General features: G+C 42.2%; 1 protein-coding gene across 2 annotated transcripts; it reads left to right on the top strand.

The window, feature by feature from the left end:
* Positions 1-1,239: 1,239 nt before the first annotated feature.
* LOC309534870 (polymeric immunoglobulin receptor-like) lies at positions 1,240-16,341 on the top strand. Of its 2 annotated transcripts, none has more exons than XM_082227323.1 (9): positions 1,240-1,385; positions 3,617-3,740; positions 6,135-6,476; positions 7,804-8,133; positions 9,910-10,062; positions 11,246-11,357; positions 13,333-13,451; positions 14,801-14,935; positions 15,797-16,341. In XM_082227323.1, the coding sequence occupies exons 2-9, from the start codon at positions 3,701-3,703 to the stop codon at positions 15,871-15,873; spliced, it is 1,308 nt and encodes a 435-aa protein (XP_082083449.1). In that variant the 5' UTR covers positions 1,240-1,385; positions 3,617-3,700; the 3' UTR covers positions 15,874-16,341. The 2 variants fall into 2 exon arrangements, with proteins under 2 accessions (XP_082083449.1, XP_082083450.1); XM_082227324.1 differs by lacking the exon at positions 1,240-1,385 and adding an exon at positions 1,764-1,889.
* Positions 16,342-18,141: the final 1,800 nt, after the last annotated feature.

Below are 18,141 nucleotides of genomic sequence, written 5' to 3'. Positions count from 1 at the left end.
GGTTAAGAACAGTTTCAGGTTAGAACGGAGCTCCAGAACTAATTAAGTTCTTAACCTGAGGTACCACTGTATGGGCTATCTAGTGTCACATGCATGACTATTTGACTGCAGGACAGAACCTATGAGCATGTGTTCGGTGCAGTTAGCTCCTGACACAAATACATTCTCCTGAGGCCTAGGGGTACTGAAGGAACTTGTGCATGTAATCTCAGAGCCTCTGTCTACAATCTTTGAGAATTTTTGGAGAACAGATAAGGTCCCTGTGGACTGGAGGCGGGCAAATAACCCTCAGGGTCCCTTCCAGCTGTACAATTCTATGAAAGTGAGCAGGGCGAGAAGCAAAAGTGGGTTAGCAAGAGACAGGACTTTTACCTTTTTACAGCAGCCACGCAAAACCCTGATAGTTCCATACCACCACCCCCACTATCTCCCCATCCTCTGTCCATGCAAGCAAGAGGCATGGTCACAGTCCAAGGACACACACATTCCTGCCAGGTAAAAGTGTTTGAGATTATTATGGAGTAGGTTTGATAAGGTGTGTGGCAAGGGGAAAGGGGTCCTGAGGGCCAGAAAGAGAAGTCTGGAGAGATGCATTAGGAACATTGTTTTATCAGGGCTCCTGTAGGTGCAGAAGGTTCTAATTGTGTTTGAGAGAACATGAGTAAAAGCCCTCTGCAGATCTTCTCCACTCAACATGGGAAGGTTGGGTACTGAGCGGATCATACCAAAGCATACAGGGGACATTGAAGGTGAGGCCTGTATGCATGTCTTGTCTCTCCCATTCAAACATCCTATGTTCAGGTGAATGTCTAAGCATTCTCTTGACTCCTGTAGGGTTTGAGCAAAGAGAGGCCTTTTCTTATTACCCACAAAGTAATTACATGAACTTCAAATTATTATGCCACCTATTTTGAACTGCCTCCTTTTTGCGGATTAGGGGTTCACTTCAAGTTCAAGGTAATGAACCGTTTCTAATTTACTGAATGAAACTCTCCCTGGACTGGCATATGTGAATCAGCCACAGTTCTGTTCTCTAGTGCCCAGAAAGCAGGGGAATTTTTTTTGTTTCGTACTCTGACCATAGATCCTTCCTCTTCTTTTAAATCAAGAACTTCATTATATTACTGACTGCGGTGACCTGCGATGCATTAGACTAGACTTGAGGCTTCCTCTTTTTAACACACAGCTTGTTTCATTTATACTCTACTTATTGAAGATAGCAGAGTGTGAAACAGAAATTTTTAAAAGGTAGGACTGAACTCAACTTGCAGCTTCATGTGTAGTATTTAAATATTTATTCAAAAAACCCAAAATTTTCAGGTAGGTGATGCTATTATCAAACCTGCAGTTTGGAAAATCAACATGCTTTTAATAGTCATCATAAGGTAAGGAAAAGTCATTTTGTCAATGATAAATTAACAGTGTAAAAAGACATTCTTTCAAACCTGTCAAGGTAGCCATTGCTTATACTGGATCCAATGTGTTTTGTTCTCTAATGCTAAATGCTGACTTTGCGATTACAGCTTTTATAACTTGCTAGGTTTGACCAGTTCTCCCAATATAGCATACTGTACAATGAGAAGTTTTAATTGCCAGGATATTTTTGTCTCCACTGAAAGTTACAGGCTGGTTGAATAAATTCTTGCAAATGGTAAAAATGGGAAAAGTGACATTTAATGAATGTAGGGTACTATATAAGGATCTTTTTGAGAATAAGTAGGACTTTGAATTGCTACTATTTGATATATGCTAGAAACCTGCTGAGAATGCATATTACTTTAAAATAATGATAATAGCTTTTTCCAAAACTGCATTCCTAAGCATGCTTACCGTGTTGTCAGCCTGTTGAATGGTAAGACTGATTTCTGAGTAAATGGGCACATCTGCCTGTGAATATTTCTCCTCCAACTTTTGTGGGCAACGAAAGGTCCCATGAAAGTATGGGTGGATATATGGCCCCAGTTTTACCCTGATCCAGCAAGACAGAGCTTTGGGCACAAGCAGGGTTCTGTGCTCCTATTGCATTAAGGTGCTCAGATCTGTGCGGTCAGAAGTTTGCCTTGGCTGGATGTCTGCAGTCAAGAATTGGGACTGAACATGAAGTCCTCAGTGTTGGATTAGGAACCATGCACACAATTGCGCACAACTGTTTCTCTCCCATTTCAAGGGAGTGGGGAGCCTTACTTGGGGAAAAGGAAGAGGGTAGCAAATGGCAGGAACTGAAGCTCCATCACAAACTCCAGAGTTTCTGAAAGGAAATAACACATTTGTGTTGGAAAAGCAGTTCCTGCAGATAGGAGTGCCCTGCCCTGCTGCCATCACCTGTGCACACTAACCTGGGAGTAAGCTGAACTGAAAAGTGGGATTGTGATTTGTGCATCTAAAATAAGCAACAATCAGGCCTGAGTAAATTCGTTGAAGGTTTGGAGTTATACTAATTTGCAGCCCACCCCCCAAAAAAACCCACCCATGATTCTTTATAGTACAATGATGCATCACTCTAGTTAAAGGAAGAACAAATTGGTGCCTGTGGTATAGCCAGTTTATTCTTCCTTCTGTATCTTCACAACAGTTATGTGAGGGAGATTGAGCTGAGAGTTGGTGACTAGCCAAGGCAAGAACTAAGCAAATGTTCAAGAGTATTTTCTTTTTAATCTATCAAGGTTGATAAAATGGTTTTTTTTATTTGTGTGTTTGCTGAGTGTTATAAGACCCCATAGGCTAAGAATATTTATTGTAGTCCATAAAAGCTAATGCCACGATGAAACTGATAGTCTTTAAATTACCACAAAACTTATTTTGTGGTACCATATGTTATGCATCCAGGTAAACATTCATGGGGCAAAAATGTGAACAAACAAGTTTAGTTTGGGCCCCAGAAAGGAAGCTGCGCAAGGAGATGTGCGACTCCATTTGGTTTGGAAGTCATACTTAACCATTGAATTTTGGGGTAACACAGTGCTGATCTGGTGAAATTCTCTGACCCTAGCTTGGGGGACACAATGCACTGTTAGAACTAACTGCTTATTTCCTTTTTGGTCCTATTTTATCCCCTACGTCCTTTGCAGAAGCAAGTAAGCTGACAACCTCATCTATCTTCTTCATCATGGGCATGGATGTGTGTGCTTGTGAAATGTACAAATTCTACTGTCTTCAAGTGAAGACACTTGAAGCAGCAACTTCTTAAAATGAAACACACAAACAAACTAAAAAGGGGATTTTAACATGCATGAGGAAGTTCTCCAACTGTCCAGAGCTTGCAGCAACACACATGAACCTTATCTTTATTCAGAGTCACTGCTGCTGACAAATTTACCCAGAAATTCCAGAAAGAAGCAAAATAGGGAAAGGGAAAGGGAGTTGTCAGCAGGCTTTGGGGGAGAAAACACTTTAGGGGGGCTGCTTTATTCTGCAGAAAACATTTCATTTTTTTCACCTGTAACAGCAATTATGAATGCTAGATATATTTCACAGATGATCGGCCTTCTTGGACTATATAATTGTGTGTGTGTGTGTGTGTGTGTGTGTGTGTGTGTGTGTATATATTTCTCTTTTACACTTCAATATCTTTAATAAATGTAATGATTTTTTAAAAAACCCTTCATATTTCTGCCAGGTTTTGTAGGGGTATTCAGAGCCTGTCCTACTCCTTGCATCCAGTTTAGATGTTTGATTTTGAATAAATCTGAAATCAAGCACAATGATGAATACCTTAATTTTTTTCCTCGTTCTCATACATGGTGAGTAGACAAAAGTTGTGTCATCTTCAATAAGTTTGATAAGTTTGTGTCAGGGTTGTGAAAGAATTGGGGTTCATAACAACTATCCTCCTTCTGGTCTTTCTTTGGCACTTCTGTGTTTTCTGCTTGCTCCTTCAAGAACAAATCTTTAGTCTAATATAATTAGTAAATTGTCATTTCTCCCCTCTTTCACTCTCTTTGCAGCCAGTTTCATATATGCTTAAGATATACTTTGGCTTTTTTTATAAAATCAAAAAATGCAAACACAACAACAAAAATAACAACAACCAGAGTTACTCTATTGGTAACTTGGAAACTTTCTGTACACTTAATAATATTAAAGTTCATATTTAAGTCTCTTTTCCATAGTCTGAGGAAAGGATTAAATAAATTTGCTGCAGGTGCCCCTGATTTACATAGGAGGTTTCCCCAGCCACTCTGGGGGGGCTTACAACATATCTAAAAACATAATAAAAACATTAAAAACTTCCCTAAATAGGGACATCTTCAGATGTCTTCTAAAAGTCAGAAAGCTGTTTATTTCCTTGACATCTGAAGGGAGGGCATTCCACAGGGAGGGTGCCACTACCGAGAAGACCCTCTGCTTGGTTCCCTGTAACTTTGCTTCTTGTAGTGAGGGTACTAGCAGAAGATGTTCAGAGGAGGACCTCAGTGTCCTGGCTGAGAAATAGGAGTGGAGATGCTCCTTCAGGTATACTATGAAATATCTGAGCTTTACTTTGACTTTCACAGATAAATCTGTTAGACTTTTTCTAGGAAACTATTTTTACATTAGAGAAGATCCAGACAAAGCAGGATCTTTCAAAATATATTGGAATGGGATTAGGATTTGAGCTAGAAAGCCTCAAGGTCATCTCTGGTTCATTGACTCTACAGTAATACAGTTCAGTTCTGGTCTGTAGAAGGACTGCTTCAGTGCTCAAGGCTGCCAAACAGGTCTAGCTTTGTTCAGTAGTTGGTTAAGTATAAGCAATTTGTCAACATAGGAATATATATTGTCCAGTAGCACCATAGAGACCAACTAAGTTTGTTCTCGGTATAAACTTTCATGTGCATGCACACTTCTTCAGATAGGAACTCATAGTTTGAGTCCCTTCTGAAAAAAATAATATTTTGTTCCATAGCCACTTGAAGATAACAGGACACAGGTAGTGTCCAGTACAGTCAAATCAAGGCTAGCCAAGGTAGAGAAAGTCAAATCACAGCTGGCAAATCAGATTAAGGTTATTATATACAGAGAGCAGAGAAAAACAGGACCTTGGATAGCTCCAAATGAACTGATGCTACAAAACCCTGCTGAAGCTTTATGTAGAATGGAAAAGTTTGTAGGGTGGTTGGCTCTACTTTCCTGGAGGAACTGGCTAAGTTTTGGATGGACTTTGACCTGATTTTACAGTATTTGGCTCCTACATGCTGGGGAAACCTCCAAGGGTGAGTCCACGCATGGTTGCAGGGCTGTATCCTCTGAGTGGGAGGTTCCCAACAGTTATCCACTTGAATCTCATCCTTATTGGTGTCCTCTGTTGTGCACTGCAAGGGTCAGGGGCCATTTGGTAAACAGGGCTTAGCTTTCTCCCCCATCCCTTCTCTGGGGATGATGTCGTCCAACTGTGTCTGTGTGGCCTGAACCTGAAGTTGGGGTCATACTAAGACTGTCTGAGGAAAAGGTTGGAGTTGGAGGATGTCTTGGGAGCTGTGCAGTACCTGGGTTTCCTCAAAACCAAATACGGAACTAGTATCTATTAGTGTGTGAAAGCTGTGAATCTCCACCCATGCGCTACCTGTATATACGTGTAAATAAACCATGTGTCACAAAACATAGTAAGTCTCCAGTAACCCAACTGCAACTTGGATACATGCTATACCCTTGGAGTTATCTCTGTTCAGAGGATTGTGTAAGAGTATGTTCCTTACTGGGAACCATCAATGCTTCAAATGATTAACCAATTAGCAAAATATAAACATTACCAAAGCTTTGTTGGGATACTAATTCCTTGTTCAGATAGTGAATGAAGTGTGAATTAAATTACACTTTAATAAGCAATCACACCATTCATTGCAGTCCTGAGCTCTTCCCCATTGTGTCCCACCCATTCTAAAAATATACCTGGTAGCAGTGGCAAATTTGACCCTCAGGACTGTAGCAGCATACTGCTTGCAATGATACATGCGAGATACAATTCCCATCGATCCTTAATAGGGTCAGCAGGATGAATGGGAACTGCTTCTCACATGGAGCGACATCTCTTCCCAATCCATTCAAATCACTCCCAGCCTGGTACAAAGGGGGCTTGAATTGCTCCATGACCCTATATAAATTGTCTTATTGCTTGAATAATGTGTTGATAGCTTTTGTACCCTTATTTAAAACAGTCTCAGGAACATTATATGCTCCAAGGCTGCTGATAAGCCATGCTGGAAGGTCAGTGACAATCAAGTGCTACTATGAAACCACATCAGCCAATAGACATGGCAGAAAATACTGGTGCAAGGAGTCAACCAACCGTCACTCTTGCCAGACTATCATTTCAACTAACGATTTCATTCACAAAGACTATGAAGGAAGAGTGTCAATGCATGATAGCCCTCAAAGTGGGATTTTGCAAGTGACAATGACACAGCTGGTGAAGACAGACTCCAGTAATTACAGATGTGGCATTGGCAACAAAAATGCTTATGGTTTTTATGCTGGAGTGAATGTAACCATTTGGGAAGGTAAGCAAGCTGTTGGAATCCAAACAACTTTTTTTCAAAAACTGAAGGGTTATTTTAACAATTTGTTTTGTTTCTGGGGTCTGCTTTTTCAGTTGCCTTGATGGGATAATTTTGCCTGCTTTTTCTTTTTTTGGCTGTGTAGGGTGTGTGTTTTGTTTCTGTTGGTCTGTGTTTTAGTCTGTGTGTATTGGTGCTGTGCATGGGGTTTTTGGGGGTAGGGGGAGGAGAAGGATCTGAGTATTGCTTCTTTGTTTTTCTTTTAAATGGGTATTTTGTGTATCCACAACAGGTTTTTTCCAAAACTCTTAGGAAGGCAGTTGCTTTGCCACCTATTCTCTAAACAAACCAAATCCAAAAGTGCTATTAGGGATATCCTGGTTTAGAAAAAGCAAAACAAATATATATTTGGGTAAAATTCTATGCTAAGAAGTTAGTTCAAAAGACTTCTTGGCAGAAATCTGGGATTCAGATCAATCACTTTCCAGTTCTGCTTTTGCCTCACTTTTCTCTATTAACTTTCAATAATCATGGCTCTTTAAGCTCTCTCATATCTGTACTCTAATGTGGAGCCATTATCTATAGATACAGTTTTCCATTTACGGTTGTTCAAAGGGCTAATAACCCACCTGAAAAATGTAGAGGCAAACAAGGCTTTCAATAAATTGCTAGGTAGATGAGGACAAGCCGAGCTTTTGCATGTATTTGGGTTGCTTAAATGTTTTAAATGAGAAAGTCTGTTTACATTTTGTGCCTGCTTGATTGTTGTTTTATAATTAATAATTTAATTCCTGTCCTGTCCTTTCTTACAAAGGAGTCCAGGGTGGCAAACAACAAACTAGCAAAACAATACAATTACATTAAAAAAATTAAACATTTTAAAACAGGCACATATCCTCACAGCTAATGATCTTAAGGAACAGCGTCTTTCAGTCACCAAATGCCAAGGTGAACTGCAACATTTTAAAATTCTTCCTCAATGTTAATAATGAGAGAGAGAGATATGCTTGACCAGGGAGGGCATTCAGCAAATGGGACTCAGCCTCTGAGGAGACCCTATCATGGGTCTGTGTGAACTGTACATCACCCAACAGAAACACCACCAACCGGGCCTCTCCTGCTGATTGTACCAATGATGTGCCAATATCATTGATATTGGTAGAGGTGCCCTTGATTTCTTCTCTTTCTCTAGTAGAACACCTTTTTATATTTTCATATACATGCACTATTGGCTGTAGTAGGTAGTAATGATTCTTTGAAAAATTGTTTAAGACTGGCGGGGGGGGGGGGGAGATAGTAATAAATGCTTTGATTTGTTTTCTCCAAACAGGTCCAAATATGCCCAAATCACCTGAAATACTTTGGGGTAAAGTGAGAGGGTCAGTGATGATCCAATGCCCAGTGGGAACTGCCAAGTCAAGCATGAGGAGATCCTTTTGTAAGATGAGGAGATCTGGCTGTTCTCTCATAGCAGATACTAGCATGAATAAGGCAAAACAGCAAGAAGGAAGAATTGTTTTTACTGCTGGAAATAGCTCAGAAACTTTCAAAGTCTTCATAAACAAACTGAGAAAAGAAGATTCAGGAATGTATAAATGTGGAACAGGAACGTCTGATGACAATACAAGCTCAAGCATCATACAACTGGAGGTCACAGAAGGTAAGCAGAGAAGTAAAATGACAAAATCACAAATGTCATAATGGCCCTATGAGCTGGTGGGTATGCATATACTCCCTCTGCAAATATGGGAGATAATCCTCTTCAGAGCTTCAATGATCCTTGGGCATGGGATTGGTTTTGGGGGATGCAGAATGCCTTGCTCTTCTCCTTGCTAGCCCCAACCCAAAGCAGCAGGAAGTTCATTTTTCAAATTTGCTTTCCTTCCACCTCCACTTCTAAGCCAGGCTGGCTGAGGGCTTGTTTCTGCTGTCACTTTTCTGGTCCAATTAGTGACACTAAAAGTCTTCTATAAAACCAAGCTGCCCACGAAAGAGTGTGCTGGCAGAACTAGACAAACAGTTTTGCAAAAATGTTTCCTCAAGTATTATTATTTCTAAAAGCATTTCTTTAAAAGCAATTACAAGATTACAGTGCTTCTGGAAACCACCTGCCTAAAGGGGTTGTAAAATGCAAAAGAACATTCCTTGCCAAAACATTTAGCTTTTCCTTATCTTAGCAGCTCATCTGATAAACTCGTCAAGTCTAGACACTTCCACTGTATAGGGAATCACATATTAATCACAGCTTATTAAGTGAAGTCTAGCTTCAATTGACGTATTCTACATGACCTTATATGGAGAGATCTCTTTCTGCTGGTACCCAATACATTTTTGGAAATTGCTAAATTCTTTTTCACAACCTTCTCTCATGGTAAGACGTCCCACAGCATCTGTGCAACCGAAAAGCTAGGGGGTGGGGCAGGCAAGCAAGGAGGCACTGAGCAGGTTGCAGCACTAAAAGTGGTCCAAGACCTACTGTTTAAGACTGCTCTAATCCTATAGGCTTGAAACCACTTCCATGTGTCTGACTGTTGGTAATGTTCCTGCCCTGAGCAGTGTGGATATACCCAGAGGAAGTTGAGGAGTCACATACCTTGCCTGAGCATATACTCTTTTCATGTAAACCCACCACGGGGGGCTCTCAGTTGAAAGAGGCTGCTACTGAATAAAATCCCTTGCCTTTCTGTGTGTGGCTAAATCTGTTAGAACAGGCAGGGCCCTTTCTAAGAGAAGTTGTTCTAAATCCCCCCGGTGAGCTGCTGCCATGATACCTGTGCTCTGCTTTCTCAATCAGGGTTCTATGGGAACATGAGGCATGTATGATAGCACGTGGTTCCTGGCAGGTGTGCAGAGGTGCACTTGAATATAATATGGGGGGAGGGAAGGGCAAGTAAGCCCCACCCCATATAATAGATCACAAGATGCAGTGCTTGCACACCACTTTATCACCTTTTATCCTGGGCTGCTCTATTTTGAATGGGGAATATTTTATTGGGGAGGAGGGGCGAAGGGAACTTGGCCCCTTGGAGTTATTATTATTTATTGAATTTATATACCGCCCTATATCCGGAGGTCTCAGAGCGGTTCACAGAATAAAATCAAAATATGAAACCACAAAATACATAATTGAAATAAAAACAATAGCCCAATAACACCCCTCCCCCAAACCCCCACATTTTAAAAGGGCATAGGATGTTAATCAAATCAGCCAAGATAAAAAGGAACATTTTTGCCTGGCGCCTAAAGGTGTATAATGAAAGTGCCAGGCGAAGAGTTGGCTCTTAGGTAGGGTGCATGTGTGTTGGGCGGGGGACAGTGGGGAGGTGGTGCATTTTAAAAATGAATGTACAAATGATTCCCTGTGCATGGGCGACTAGATTTTAGGAAGGAAGGAAGGCTATAACTTTCTCCATGACCTCCCTTTTTAATGTGGAAGGCTGGGCTGTCCCACCCATGTGGCAGACTGAGGAAACTGTCTTGGGTGGTGGAAATCTAAGTGGCGGCACCCCCACGTCCACCCTGCCACCTCATGAGACCTTTCTGGAACCCGCTGCCACCGCCACTTCACAGGCGCTGCCACGCAACCCAGGTAAGAGAGGATTTGGTGGTTGCAGGCGCCTTTGGTGGCAGGGCAGCGGCGGGATGGGGTGGCAAAATGGGAAAGGAGATTATAGATAGATAGGCAGATCGATACACAATGTGTGATCAGGTGAGATTCCCCACATTCCCTGTAGTCTGAAGTGGTATAGCTTAAACATATATTACTATCTTAATAAGGCAGTATTACTTCACCCTAGGGGTACTTTTTGTAGCATTGCCCTTTATGCCTGCACAGCGAATCACATGCAGACATCCAATCTGGGGTCCCACTATAGCATAAAGCTCAATTCTAAGTGGATTCCAGGTGGTGACATAGGTTGCTATGTGCAGGTCTGGCCCAATACATTTTGCCACATGGGACAAAAGACAAGATGGTTCCTTCACCTTTTGATGCACCGAAGGCAACTTGGCCTGCAGTTGGATGTTATTTCAATTCTGTCAACTGCAGAACATCACTCAGTGCTTCTGAGAGGATTAGGTTGATCATGGGGGTGCAGGATAGGACACACACAACCAGAAGGGTACAGCCAATAGGGTTCAGGAGAAACAGCTAGTGGGTTGCCACTGCTCCCTAGCACCTGCTGCCTGAGGCAGCTGTCTCACTCTGCCTAATAAAGCTGGCCCTGATGAAGTGAAACCACTGACAACTGTTGCAACGTGATAAAGGTGGTGGATATCCCTCTTTCTGGCCAATGCTAGGTGGAATAGGACAGTGCTGCTGCCCCATACAACTGTACAGTTGCTGAGTTGATAGCATCTCTGGAACTGATGCTGCTGGCATCAGAAGGACCAACTAGCCATGTACCAACTGTGAAGCATCTTCCATGGTACTGGTTGCAGAGCCTCCACTTACTCGACTGCCTCCTGGAGTCAAAAGGTAAAGGTGAGAAAGACCCGGTTCCTACATTGCCATGCTGCAGCCTCTTTCAGCTTCATCCAGCAAAGCCTTGGCCATCGTTCTTCTGACAACTCCTTCTGAATTCCAGTTAATAGCAGTGAAATACAGTTCCCATAATCCCCACTCAACATGATCAATGACGAGGCCAGTGGATGGGAGTTGTGGTTCAGCAACATCTGTGGGGCTACAAGTTGGCCACCCCTGGTGTAAGAACATTCAAGAGCATCTTGATTTTCAATGATCCTCAATTACAGAATCTTTTTCCTCCTAACAGAATTGGTTTTCTTCAATATCGTAAATGATGCGGCAACCACATATGAGCCACAAACAATCTGGACATATCCCCAAAGTTATGTGACAGCTACAAATGAAGTTTACAAGCAAAGGTAAAGTTAGAAGATGTCTTGTCTAGTTTAAGCACATTCTCATGCTCCAGCCATTTCCCTAAAATTTAAGTTTTTAAAAATGTCATCCAACCAGTCTGAAAAATAGGCGCCAGCACTTCCAGAGGGTAGTTTAGCAGCTGATGCCACGGAAAGAATGAGAAACTGATCCAAACTAACGTGCTGAATCTTCCAGTTAAAATACTAGCATGTGTAAATAGGGGAGAGCTGCTAGTGTTCTGCACACCGAACTGCAGTTTCCCAGAATAGCCAGTCGAATGCTTAGAAAGGAAACGTTGAAAAAGAATTATGTGTTGCAAGAAATAAGGATGAGCCAGTAGATGGCACTCCTTTCAATGGTGTTAAGATTTATTACACTGCTGCAAATGTTACTTCAAACAAAAAACAAACAAAATGCAAGTCTATAGAAAAATTAGAGACAATTGATGAACTGATGGGTGGGGAGGGTGTGATTTTGTAGACAGGGCAGAAATCAGAGCAATCATCAAAAGGGTGGGGAGGGAGTGGTAAATGTTTGTGTGTCCTGTGCCTGCCTCTCTCTCTCTCTCTCTCTCTCTCTCTCTCTCTGCGTGTGATTGGTGGTTGTACCCACTTTTTGCCCCACCCTCTGCTAGATTGAAGTCTCTGAAGGGTTAGCTAAGGGTGACTGTGGCTCTATTGTAAAGGGCAAAACATGCCAATTCCCACCACAACACAAGGGTATTTTTGAACTCTTTTGCCCCAAGTCCTAAAGGTAACAAGGATCTTTAGAACACCAGACTATCTCTTATCTCCAGTGCTTTTTTCCTGGGGGGACGCAGGGGTATGCATACCCCTAAACATTTTGTGAATCTAAATTTGGTCTCATTGAGGGGCAGTATTTCAATATGAGAAGGAAAATGAGATAACCCCTAAATATTTTTTTAAAGTAAAAAAGCACTCCTTCTCTCCAGAAATAACCTGGTGAGCCCCGCACTCATGCTATGTTTGGGACTCTTGTTATCATGAGATGCCCTCAGAATGCTTTTAACCAAGTATTTTAACTAGCTAGTGTAAGGCATCTGTAGTGTAAGGGCCCTGTCTGTGGACCCCACCACCTTTCTCTCACCAAGGTGAACTCCTGAACTCCTTTTGATCCCACTGGGTCATCCTCCTTTGAGCCATTGCTTGCCAGCTTCTACCACCTTCTGATCTGCCTTTACTTCCTCTCTCCTCTACTTATTCAATCTCCCCTATCTTCTTGTCTCCCTTTTATCCTGGGCTGCTCAACTTCTCCTCCTCTGCCTCTTGTCCTTACTATTTCCTGCTTTTTCTTCACAATTTCCCTTACCTTGGGACCTGCTATTGATATGCTACCATTTACCAATTTATCATCTGGCTTGGGGGGTTTCCATCTTCACCACAGTGTTGCCCCACCCAGTCCTTTACAGTCTGCCTGACTTACCTTCCAGGCGGGCAGCAGAACCATTGGAGTGATGAAGAAACTGGCACTCCCAGCACCAAGGTCTCACCCCAATCAACTCTGCACTTTTTATAAATGATATTGATATCTTTTTCATTGTGATGCTTACAATAAAATAATTTTGCTTGGACCATAAGGAGAAAAAGTAAAATAAATATCCACCCCACCCTGTACAAAAGATGAATGCCATTGCTATTTAGGCCCTCTACTTCTCTCTCACAATTGCTTCCTGAGCCATTCCTGTTTCCCTGTTGACATCCTCATGGTCTGTTACTTGAGATTTTGGCTCCTGTCTTCCATCTGACTCATGATGGCAACTTCGTGGTCTAATGTTTGGGCTGCTAACTTGTATGAGCTGCTCCTGTTCCCTGCACTGGCACCAAAAGAGACAGATGTGTAACAGACATTCACCAGCCACTGGGGAAGTAAAGGTTTACACATGATGACAAGCAAAAAAACCAAAACCAAAAGCAAACCAAAACAAAAAGGTCTTTTTTGTACTATGTCTATTTTTAGATTTTCTGAAACTGAACTAAATCTACTTCCAATTGTGATACCAATTTTGCTTGGATTCCTTGTTCTGGCTGCAGCTGTTATCATTGTATTTCTTAAGATAAGGAAGCGCAAGAAGGATGGTAAGCAAAGCCGTCTATTCTCTTCGTGCTTTTGTGCATTTGGTTCTTGTTGGGGCAGCAAAATATGGCACAAGACAGCCCTTGCTGGCGTCATGTTCAGTTTTCATTCACAATGGATGCAGGTTGGCTAGATCTTGCTGGTCCAAAGTGCGTCTGATTTAAGCTGGAGCATTTGTCCATGTATCCATTATATCAATGCACTTGAATCACCAACAGTACTGTAAGAGCCTATTCTTTCCTTAGAAGTAAGCCCTACTGAGCTCAATGAGGCTTAATCCCAGGTAAGCAGGTATAAGGTTGCAACCTAAGTGCTAAAAACATAATTCCTACAAGGTATATAAGGAAACAGCAGAAGGGCAAGAACATGTTTCTTGAAGGCCTGGCAGCATAAGACTTTAACCTTAGAAAAATGAGGTGAAAGAGCTACAGTAGCAACATGGGCCTTATAAGTGACAGTGTTTTAAAGCTGGGTTGCCACTACCAAAAAGGTCACACTTCTTCTCTCAGCCAGGACAAGCACCTGGAGGAAGCTCTCAGCAAAATGTCCTCAGTTCCTGAGGACATTGGCACAGCAGAATTCATTCTCTAAGGTATCCTGGTCCCAAGCCATGTGGAGCTTTAACAACAGTACCTTGACTTTAGCTCCGGAACAAATGGGCAGGCAGTTCTCTCAATACTGGCACAATATGTGCAGCTGTATATTGGACCTGCTGAATTTTCCAAACCTTGCAGTAGTCTAATCTAGAAGTTACCACCATGGCATCTATGATAGGTGCAATCTCTCCCTTTTCCAGAAGAGGGTGCAGCTGGCAAATCAATAGAAACGGGGGGGGGGGAAGGAATTATCTAGTTATCAAGGAGCAGTACTGGCTTCAAGAATGCTCCTCTGCCCCAAATCTTGTGTACCTGGTTCTTACAGGGAATGTGATCCTATTCAGAAAAGGCAGAGCACCCACCACTCCTGGTTTCTTAGGTCTCCTATCTTCAGTAAGTAGTGTGACTTATCTGGTGAGGGCCTAAGTTGTCCATGATTTTTGCCTCAATAGAGAGGTAGAGAGCCAATCTCAGTTTGTTTCATTGTTAGTGATGGACCCAGAGTACCATCAGTGGTGGTGGTGTGACATTTGCCAGGACAGGATGGGTGTTCAAAGCACAAACTATTTGCACATGAATATTATTTTGCTCACTGGCTTCTCTGGGACAACTCTCACTGCCAAATCTAGTAAACCTGCACAACATATCGAAACACCAATTTATTTTGAGACTAGTGGTATGTCTTCTTAGCCACAGAAGTTACCCCAGTAGTCAATGGATGAAAATGTAATTATCTGTTGGGTTTTTACCAAAAGCTTCAAATGACATTCCTGCAAGAAACCCCGAAGGAGCAATAGCACTGGCTGGCCGACATTGTTCAGGAGAAGGACCCATGGAAGAGCAAATAGGCTCAGCGGACGAACAAGAATCTGCCCTAGACTCTGAAAAAGGTATGCGTTCTTTCTGCTTCTGTGACTTAAATTTCCTTTGTTAGATGAATATCAATAATATTAACCTCCTTCCCAAAATGTTGGCCACAATCCATTACACAATTGTGTGCAATGGGCTTCTCTCTCTCTCTCTCTCTCTCTCTCTCTCTCTCTCTCTCTCTCTCTTTTCTCTCTCTCTCATTGTTTCTGCATGCAAATAAATATGTGAGGGGCAGTGATGGAACACCCCCTCTCAGCACATCTCTTTTATTGTGTTTTATTTATTGAGTCTGAGGGTGAAGGTTTGAAGCAGAGAGTCTTCCCTCCTCTATGCATGGAATTCCCCATGGGATTTAGAACCTTGCAAAATCACAGTTTCATAGTTCTGGTGCATGGCTCCCATCTGTTTAAACCCTTTTGCCCTCATTTTCAATATCTTTTGTAATAAGGAGGTTCTGATATAATTACTGGATGAGTAATTTTTTTAAAAAGAAGAAGCCATGAACAGCAAGCTTTATTATGTTGAACCGACTGATATAGTACAGTTCTTTGGTGCCTTACATTAATTTAAAGCTATTGCTTTGCAAGAGGTTGTTATGATAGGATACCATTAATGCTCAAATGGTATTAATGTTTCTCGTGGCTGTAGAATGTTGAAATCCGGAGTCAGGGTATATTGATCACATGGAAACTACTGAATAAAATAGCAAAAATGAGGCTGAGGTGGTTTTTTTTTTAAAAAAATCTTTGCAGAGTTGGTGGTTGTCAAGCCATCCTGTTTTGGACCATGTTCAAGTACTTTAGAGACAAGGACATAAAAGTAGTTCCAAATAATTTAGTTTCTATGATATAACCTAATTTCTCTCTCTCTCTCTGTTTTAGTTGAGGTCCCAGTTGAAAATGAATATTCCTTGCTCAGCCATGGGGCAAATCCTGAAGACTTGAGAGAAACTGATTGACTGCCTTTTCAATTGAGGTTGCATATAGTTAACAGAGAATTTTCAAAGCTTGCATTATGTAATCTATTCTATGTCTAAGCAGCAGTCATTCTGCATTATATTGTCCCCTTCTGATATTGACATAAAATTATATCAGAAATACAATGTGAGGTACACCTCTTATTAGTTTTAAAGTAGTCACCAGGACCTAGACACCTATAAGGCTTCTAATTCTGTGTTCACCCATTGAGTCTTTGCATTATGTGTGTGCCTTTGGAAATTAGGGGAATTTTCAAAAGCAGTTTGTGCTATGACATGAGATGATGCTCAGAATTGGGGGTTAGTATTAAAATATATATGGTTATGTGCTAGATCTTGGGTGCATCTCAGATCACTCTCTGGATCCTTGCTCTTGTGATCATCTTAGCCATGATTCATATACAGTGGTACCTCGGGCTACATACACTACAGGTTACATACACTTCAGGTTACAGATGCCACTAACCCAGAAATAATACCTTGGGTTAAGAACTTTGCTTCAGGATGAGAACAGAAATCGTGCTCTGGCAGCGCAGCGGCAGCAGGAGGCCCCATGAGCTAAAGTGGTGCTTCAGGTTAAGAACAGTTTCAGGTAAAGAACGGACCTCCGGAACGAATTAAGTACAGTGGTACCTTGGGTTAATTCATTCCGGAGGTCTGTTCTTAACCTGAAGCACTACTTTAGCTAATGGGGCCTCCTGCTGCCGCCACACTGCCGGAGCACGATTTCTGTTCTCATCCTGAAGCAAAGTTCTTAACCCGCGGTACTATTTCTGGGTTAGCGGAGTGTTTAACCTGAAGCGTATGTAACCTGAAGCGTATGTAACCCGAGGTACCACTGTACTTAACCCAAGGTACCACTGTATGAGTTTTGTATTGAGAGAGGTGATGTCAGGAGCCGGAGTCAAACATAGGTCAGCAATAAAAGACATGGTGTCAGTGTTTCTTTGTTCAAAGAAACCAAAACAGCACAGGCCTAGTGACCCCAGCAACTCTTCCCAGTAGCTCTTACTCCGATGAGGCAGTTGTGAGGATTGAAGGTCCCCGCCTTCCCACTGCTCTCAAAGACACCTCCTTTCCAGGGTGTTTCCCAAGCAGTCACAAATGGCACCTGCACACAACCAATCTCTGCTCTTTTCATTTCTCTGTGTGTTCTAGGAGACCAGGGCAGAGGAAAGCTGGTTCCAGCAGGAAAGGGAGACTCCCTGGATTCTTCAGCAGCCTGTCTCAGCTCGGCCTCTTTGGCCAACCTCCTCTCCAGCTTCTGCTTCAGCCTTGGAGTCTGAACCACTCTCTGCCACAGCTTCTTCCTGCTCATTAAACCCAGTTACCTCTTCTGCTTCTGATACTTCCTCCTCCTCCGATTCTGCTCTTTCTTCTGCCTCCAGCCACCCATTGTCATCCCACCCCCACTCCCCTAGCTCTGAGCCTTCTTCCCCTGAGGGTTTCCTTTGGCTTCCCCCCAGCTGGTGCCCCCCCTTGCATCCAGTCAGTCCATCACAAGTGACCACAAAATTATTTGGTTAACTGAGTTTCATGTGGTGGCTTTGTTGCTCAAATGCAAATAGTGAGAACTGATGTAGAAGAGCTGTGCTTCAGTGACAGAGCGCATGCTTTGCATGAAACGGATTTCAAGCCATTTTCCTGGCACTTCCAGATATGATTGGGAGAGACTCCCTGTCTAAAACCGCTTTGAGGTTTTGTTTTTATAATAATATAAAACATGATTTTATATATAAGTATATAATTTTTATGAAATAAATAAATAAAACTCCCGGGAGCCAGTGCTTTCCAGTGGACAATAGTGAGTTAAATGATTTTACTCCAGTGATCTTACGCCAGCAGGGGTCAGCAAACTTTTTCAGCAGGGGCTGGTCCACCGTCCCTCAGACCTTGTGGGGGGGCAGACTATATTTTTTTTTTTGGGGGGGAAATGAACGAATTCCTATGCCCTACAAATAACCCAGAGATGCATGTTAAATAAAAGGACACATTCTACTCATGTAAAAACATGCTGATTCCTGGACCGTCCGCAGGCTGGATTTAGAAGGCAATTGGGCTGGCTCTGGCCCCCGGGCCTTAGTTTCCCTACCCATGCTCCAGAGGATAAGGCAGCTTCCTATGTTCTTATATGGATAAAAGCAATGGAGCTGGATTAGCTCCAGGATGGCAACTAAATACTAGCAGGCAGCATATGAAAGGAATGTGGTGAAATCACCTTTTGACAACTTCAATATATCTAAAAGTAAC

The sequence above is a fragment of the Podarcis vaucheri genome (genome assembly GCF_965113315.1).
Source record: "Podarcis vaucheri genome assembly, chromosome: 6".
Classification (NCBI taxonomy): Eukaryota; Metazoa; Chordata; class Lepidosauria; order Squamata; family Lacertidae; genus Podarcis; species Podarcis vaucheri.
The sequence above is the reverse complement of the archived record's forward strand: the minus strand, read 5'-3'. Positions and strand labels throughout refer to the sequence as shown.